Genomic DNA, 7734 nt, shown 5'->3' with positions numbered 1-7734 from the left:
GAGGTCTGAACACTAACATTGGCTGAAGGTTCAAGAAGTTGTTTAGTGGAATGGGCCATGCGACTTTCATGGATTAAAAGCATTTGGAATAGTTCATGGGATGAGACGGGTTCAGATTGGGTAGTGATTGAGGTCACAGAGGACTCATAGAGGGGACCTAAACCTGTAAGAATATAGGTGACTAACTCTTTATCTGGCAATGGATTGCCAGTTGCAGCTAGGGTATCGGCCAGGGATGTTACTTTTCCAAAGTATTCAGTGATGGTTTTCTCACCAGAGGAAAGATTAGTTAATTGAAATCTAATCTGGAAATCTTTAGCATGTGAATGAAGAGCCACCCACAAAGAGTAAGACGTAGTTGCAGATAACACATGGCCAATGACTGAGTTAGATAGAGAAGAAAACAAGACACTAAGGACAGACTGATCTGTGCGTACCCAAGAGGTGAAATTAGGATTGAATGTGGGAGGTGCATCAGAACTAGAGGCAACAAGTTTTTCTAGACGAGGCAGAGTTCCATCAACATAGTAATAGAGATCTTGTCCTCTAAGGTATGTCGATATATGCACTTTCCATAACAAAAACTTTTCTGTAGTTAACTTGACAATAACCACATGAGAAAATGAGGAGATTAATGAGGAAGAGGGCTGCGGAATGGGGGACACTGGAAGCATAGCCATTTGGATCAAGAGATTGCTAGTCGAGCAGCTCTGATACCATGTTAGACTTGCTATTTCTCATGAATTCCATCGTAATATTCACATTAGAAGTAGTGGGTATTTGTACACATACAGAGAGAATCAATTCTGTTACATAGAATCAGAAAAAGGAATATAAAAGGCTATATACCTACTTCTAGAGTATGCTAGTGCTGTACACAGAGAATAAAAAAGGAAATAATGTTTATACGTTAATACCATTAACGAAAGTGGGTCTGGGAGGAACATAGGGCGTGAAGAGTGGCGGGTACTCAAGTGCGTGGAGAACTCTGGTGCAAAGACATGATGCTCTGGTTAGTGTTGCGAGAAGTGCTTGTTGTGGGGATAACTGCTGCAGTTTGTTGGAAGGTTTTGGGAGGAGAGGGAGATCAGTCATGGGCTGCATAACGTGCATCCAGACTCGTCCGAGAGAGAGCGGAGGCTCGAAGAGCGGCGAAAAATTTAAAACCTCAAAATGCATTTTTAATAATTTTAATAATAATAATAATAATATTTGTATCGGATTATTATAAAAAATAAGGAGTATAAAGTTACTTTTATTATAAAATAAATTTAAGAGATTAAATAAAATTATGTTAATTTATAAAATTATTTTTATAAAATTTTTTTTGTATATATAGTAGTACTCGAAATATTACTTATTATCTTACATATTATATATTATATTTGTTTTTATTTATTTATTTATTTTTATTAAATTAATTAAAAATTTTTGCTTATAATTCTTATATTTCAGAGAGAGAAAAAAAAAGTATGATGGAAGACTATTATTTTTTCTTTAAAACATAAAAGATAATTAGGATTGGTTTGGATTGATAATTTTAGATAAACGTTAAAAAAATATCGTAAAAATATTATTTTTAATATTTTTAATATTTTAATCTTTAAAAAATTAAATTATTTATAAAAATTTAAAAAAATTATAACCAAGAAAAGATGGCACGAGTCACAATCTAAACGTGGTCTCAAAAAGAAACAAATGGATAAAAAAAAAGAAGAAAAACAACCCACTTCTTATCCCGAGGACAAGGGTAAGCATAATCATTACAAAGGACAAAAAAAGAAAAAGAGAAAAGCAGATGCACAAGAAAAGAAGCCAGAAAGTGCTAGGAAGTAACTTCCAGCTCGTTGCTCAAAACAATTTGGGGATTCTTGTCATAGCCAAGTAATTTCTGCTCATTTTCTTGTTTCATTCCTTTTTCGGAAGAGAACAATGGTACTGACAGAGGTCTTTCTTGCTGCATCCCTTTCGGTACTGTTTGAACGGTTGGCGTCTCGCGAGTTCCTGGACTTTGCTGCCCGAGGTGGACTTAGAAAACGGTTGGACAAGTGGGAGAAAAAATTGTTAGAAATTCAAAAGGTGCTTGGAGATGCACATGACAAGCAATACACTAAAAGAGAAGTGAAAAAATGGCTTGAGGATGTCGAAGACTTGGCATACGACGTGGAGGATATTTTGGATGAGCTCGCGACGGAAGCTGCTAATTTACAGCGCAAGTTGATTGGTGGAGGAAGACGTGTTAGCACTAGTACGGTACGAAATCCCGTCCCTACTTGTTTCACTAGTAATTTGCCTCAAAGTGTTGTTGACTACAAGCGTATGATCACGAGAGTAAAGAGAATGAAAATCACTCCTCGATTTAATGAACTTATGAAACAAAAAGATAAACTGGAGTTGAAAGAAAATGTTGGTGGGGTCTCAAACATAGGAAGGGAGGATCAGTTGCCAACTACTTGTTTTCTCCAAGATCCCGTCTTTGGTAGGGAGAAGGATGCAAAGGCCGTACTTCAATTGTTGTTCAGCCAAGAACATAGAGACGATGCTATTTTAACCAAAGTCAATGTGATTCCTATAGTTGGTATGGGGGGTATAGGAAAGACAACACTTGCCCAGATTGTGTTCAATAAAGAAGAAGTGCAAAAGTTTTTTGATCTAAAAGTATGGGTTTATGTTTCTCAAAATTATGATGTTAAGACGATTACAAAAGTAATATTAGACTCTGTTGGCTCTGAAAAAAGTAAAGACAAGGATCTAAACTGGTTGCAAGTCAAACTAAAGGAGAGACTACATGGGAAGAAGTTTATAATCATTCTGGATAATGTTTGGGATGAGGACTACGAAAAGTGGACTCTCCTATGTGCTCCTTTTGAAGCAGGTGCTCCGGGAAGTAGCATTATTATCACAACTCGGAATCAGGAAGTCTCATTACTTGTGGGAGCCGGTACAGTCACACTTTACAGGCTGGGATTATTGTCAAAAGAGGCTTGTTTGTCTACATTTGCCCAACATGCATTGGGTGCAACTGACTTCAGTGCCCATTCCGAGCTTAAAGATATTAGTGAGGAAATTGTAGGAAAGTGTGAAGGCTTGCCTCTAGCGGTAAAAGCAGTCGGAAGCCTCTTACGAGTTAAACAACACCCCAATGAGTGGAAAAAAGTTTTGAACAGTGAGATATGGGATATAGATCGAGACAGGGAGAAAAGTATAATTATTCCAGCTCTTATGTTGAGCTACCACCATCTCCCCATATATTTAAAGAGGTGCTTTGCGTATTGTTCAATTTTTCCAAAGAATTATGAATTTGAGGACAAGCAGCTGGTTTTATTATGGATGGCAGAAGGTTTGATTCAACCACGACCAAACACTGAAGAAATGGAAGATTTGGGAATGAAGTATGTTCGTGATCTTTTGTCAAGGTCACTTTTTCAGCAGTCACACAATGATAAATCAAGATTACAAATGCATGAGCTTATCAATGATCTGGCTAAATCGGTAGCAGGAGATACATGCTTTAGAATGGAAGATATAGTTGACGATCATAGAGATAAAGGGAGTCTTGCTAAAAGGGCCCGCCATTCGTCTTGGTTGGCTGGCAAATATGATGGAATTGAAAAGTTTGAGTTTGTGTCTAACCTCAGATGTTTACGTACCTTCTTGCATCTTATGTTGCCATCTTCAGGAAATTGTTATATGTCTTGTGATGTTCCTGTTCAATTGCTTCAAAAATTGCGAAACCTAAGGGTTCTCTCTTTTAGGGCGTACTGTATAACCGAGTTACCAGATTCAATCAGAAATTTGAAGCATCTTCGATACCTTGACCTTTCCGAAACTTTGATCAGAAGCATGCCCGAATCAATAACAACTCTCTACAACTTACAAACCTTGTTGTTAGAGAAATGTCTTCACTTAAAGAATTTACCTTCAATGTTAGGGAACTTGGTCAACCTTCGCCACCTCAATATTCAAGGAGCAATTCATTTGGAAGGAATGCATGTGCAAATAGGTAAATTAACCCGTCTCCGAACACTATCTAATATGGTTGTTGGAAAAAATAGTTGCTCGGGGATAAAAGAGCTAGGGTCTTTGCGACATCTTCAAGGGACACTCTGCATTTCAAGATTGGAGAACATGACTAAATCCAATGAGGCAGAGTGTGCTAATTTAAACAGTAATCCCAAAATCGCAGATTTGACGTTGGAGTGGAGTGAAGATATTGATGAGTCGGAAGACAGAGCAAGTGAGTTAGAGGTACTTGAGAAGCTAAAGCCACATGAGAGTTTGGAAGAACTCACCATTAGGTACTATGGTGGTGCAAATTTTCCGACTTGGTTAAGTTGTCCATCATTTTCCAATTTGGTGTTCTTGACGATTGAAAATTGTGAAATGTGCACAACATTGCCGCGAGTCGGGCAACTACCATTGCTCAAAGTCCTTTCCATTGGAGGCATGAACAATGTGAAGGATGTTGGTCATCTTGAGTTTTGTGGGGATCATGATGTCTCAAAAACTTTCAGATCCTTAGAGATTTTGAGTTTCGAAAATATGAGAGAGTGGAAGAATTGGAATTCCTCTGAATTAGAATTTCCAAAATTACATGAGCTTTCCCTTAGAAGTTGTCCCAGGCTAGAGGGATATATACCAAACCACCTCCCTTCACTAAAAAAAGTTCAGATATATGATTGTGAGGAATTAAACATCTCAGATTCAAACTTTCCAGATCTATGTGAAGTGGAAATTGAGGGATCAAAAGGAGTGGTGGGCAGAAGTATGGTTGAATTCAACTCATTAGAAATCAAGTCTCTTTCTGAAAACTCAAGATTCAAATCTCAAACAGAAGGGTTTGATATGCAAGCTGGGCTGACAAAGGTAGAAGATCTAACTATTTTTATGTGTGAGGAGTGGACATATTTGTGGTCAACTGATATGAGATCACTGCCACATCTTCCATTCCTTCGTCATCTGCGCATTGATAGATGTCCCAAACTAGTTTCTTTGGTGTCAGAGGAAGTAGAAGAACGACTCCAACAGGGTGGGCCACTCATGCTCACACAAATCGAGATCAAGAACTGCATAGCCCTGGAATCCTTACCAAAGGCAATGATATACAACAACACTTGTCTTAAGTTGATTCGAATTGTAAACTGTGATTCGCTTGAGCATATTGCAAGAGGCCAGCTACCTCCAACTCTAGAGCGGATAGAGGTAAGTAAATGCAAGAACATGAAGATTTTTCTGGAGGATAATGATGCCAACAGTCGCGGCAACGCCACATCTCTTCTTGAGTACCTGGAAATTTACAACTGTCCATCCTTGGAACTTTTGACATCAAGTGGAGAATTACCTGCAACACTTAAAAGCCTCCGTATGGGAAGTTGTCCAAAGCTGGGGTCAATAGCGACGAGCTTACAGCAAAACTCATTTCTTGAACGCATTGACGTCTCATTTTGTGAAAAGCTTAAATCCTTACCAAAAGGTATACACTCTCTCAGCAGTCTAGCTCACATTTATATTCAAAGGTGTCAGAGTCTTGAGTTCTCCAGGGACGAAGAATCCTTGCTCCCTGCCAACCTGAGAGTGCTTCAGATATCGGAATGTGAGAAAATTCTGGCCCTACCCGATGGCATACACAACCTTACCTCGCTTCAACAATTAAGAATACAACATTGTCCAGTTCTTGTATGCTTTACAGAAGAAAATGTTCTCACTAACCTAACATCACTTGAGATATCTCATATCCAGTTCACTGATGACATACTCGAATGCGGGTTCGAGAACCTTACCTCTCTTATTAAACTTGAAATTGGTGGATATCAGCATCAGTCCTTTCCAGAGATGAGGCTACCTACCTCTCTAAAAAGTCTCAGCATCTCAGAATCCCCGGAGTTACTACACCTGTCTTATGTGGGCTTCAGAAAGCTGGAGTCTCTTGAAGAACTGTTTATCTCTAATTGTGGGAAGTTCACCTCCTTTCCAAAGGGAGGCCTACCTTTAAAAAAGCTCGTGAAACTTTATATCTGCAAGTGCGAAAAGCTCAAGTCCTTTCCAAACAATGGCCTGCCTCGCTCACTGTTGCAACTTTTTATCTTTAAATGTCCTCTGTTGGAAGAACGCTATAAGAAAGATAGAGGACGAGAGTGGCGGAAGATAGCCCACATCCCTTGCATTAAATTTCATACAAATCTTTGTGTGTTCTGATATCCTTTGAATTATCATGTGGATATTGAAGAGATCTGATTACTGCTATTTATTGCTCCATGTCTGGTTAGTTTTGCACAAGCTTGGGAGCATATGTAGTCTTGTAAGATCGATATTCCTCCTCAACAGCATACTGATGGTAATATTTTGCTCTTTTTTCTTGTTTATTTCTTTTAGAAAAAGGGGCAATTAATTTGACCCATATGATTAATCGGTTACATTTATCTGATCTCCTTTGCCCTGGACTGGTAAATATGAAGAAGGAAGGGGATCATGACAACAAACTTAAACAGTACTTTTTTTTTTTTCCTTAACTGTGAAGAAAAAAGGTTGTTTAACTTACTTAGAATATTACAATTTATGTCTAGTGTTGATTCTCGCATGTCATGGAAACTAATTTGTTTCTACTAGGATGTCTTTCCCCATATATAGTTACCTGTCTAATGAATACTAATCTGTTCCTTGATGATTGTAGATGGCTCAAAACACAGATGCAATCGCTATCGGAAAAATGCACGTGGAAGTACAGAGTCTTTACCTGAAGTAATCATATAACCTTTTTTTACTTCAAATTTGATACTCAATTCATTGCCGGAAACTGGAAAGGAGCTTATCTTTATGCATTTATACCTATTTTCTAATTCTGAAGGTTGCCCTGTTGAGATATTACTCTTTGATCATGAGAAGGACATCCTTTCAGAGCATGTTGAGATACCTATTTGCTGTGTGAAACTCTACTTTGCAATGTTGCTTTGTTTTTCCTCTTGCCTTTTATTTTAATCTTCATTTACTGATTGCATGTCTTCGTCTTCTACCAAAGGATGATCATTAATGTACACAACAATACGAAAAACTTTTCTGGAAAATTTAGATTGGGGATCGAGGAATTCATGTTCTTTTTTTTTCTTTTCCTCATATTATACATATTTAAACTGACGAGGGTAAATTATAGATTTTTAAAATTATTTAAAATATGTCACATAACTGAATATTGATTAGTGGTTAATGTTTCTAATTGATTTAAGCCAAGTTGGACAAAACCATATTATATGTTTGGAAAATGATAGGTACAAGAAAGTGTAATACCGATCATGCTTTTTAGTTTTTTTAAGATTTGTGTTTGTTTATTTTTTAGTATAGTGTTTTTTTATTTGTTTTTGTATTTTTAAATACATAAAAAAATACTTTAAAAAAAATAAAAAACTTACCCAAATCTAAGGACTGCTGCTTCACGGAATTTTTTTTTTTTTTTTTAATCAGAAAGAAGACCACGAGTGTTGCCCTGAAATCTAATTTCCCAATTTCCGAGAGAGAGAGAGAGAGAGAGAGAGAGAGGGAGAGGACGAGACACAGGGCATAGTTAGTTGTAATATATAGCTGAAGCACATGATTTGGATACGGTGGGTTGACTACAAATCTAACAACTGCTGCTTCTTTGTACGCAAGAAATCTGTCAATCACTTGGACTGAGGACAAACTAGGTACCTCTCGTATCAAGAAAGTTTACAAAAGAATCCAAGGGTTGCGAAGTATTTCATT

At 37.4% G+C, this 7734-nt stretch overlaps 1 protein-coding gene across 1 annotated transcript; it reads left to right on the top strand.

Moving 5' to 3' along the window:
- The first annotated feature begins 1735 nt into the window (after positions 1-1735).
- On the top strand, positions 1736-6907 carry LOC121244878 (putative disease resistance RPP13-like protein 1). The gene is made up of 3 exons (XM_041143109.1): positions 1736-2203; positions 2237-6334; positions 6671-6907. The coding sequence occupies exons 1-2, from the start codon at positions 1933-1935 to the stop codon at positions 6193-6195; spliced, it is 4230 nt and encodes a 1409-aa protein (XP_040999043.1). The 5' UTR covers positions 1736-1932; the 3' UTR covers positions 6196-6334; positions 6671-6907.
- The last annotated feature ends 827 nt before the right edge of the window (positions 6908-7734 follow it).

This window comes from Juglans microcarpa x Juglans regia, chromosome 8S (genome assembly GCF_004785595.1).
Source record: "Juglans microcarpa x Juglans regia isolate MS1-56 chromosome 8S, Jm3101_v1.0, whole genome shotgun sequence".
Classification (NCBI taxonomy): Eukaryota; Viridiplantae; Streptophyta; class Magnoliopsida; order Fagales; family Juglandaceae; genus Juglans; species Juglans microcarpa x Juglans regia.
Note: the sequence above shows the minus strand (reverse complement) of the source record. Positions and strands in the feature narration are given on the sequence as shown.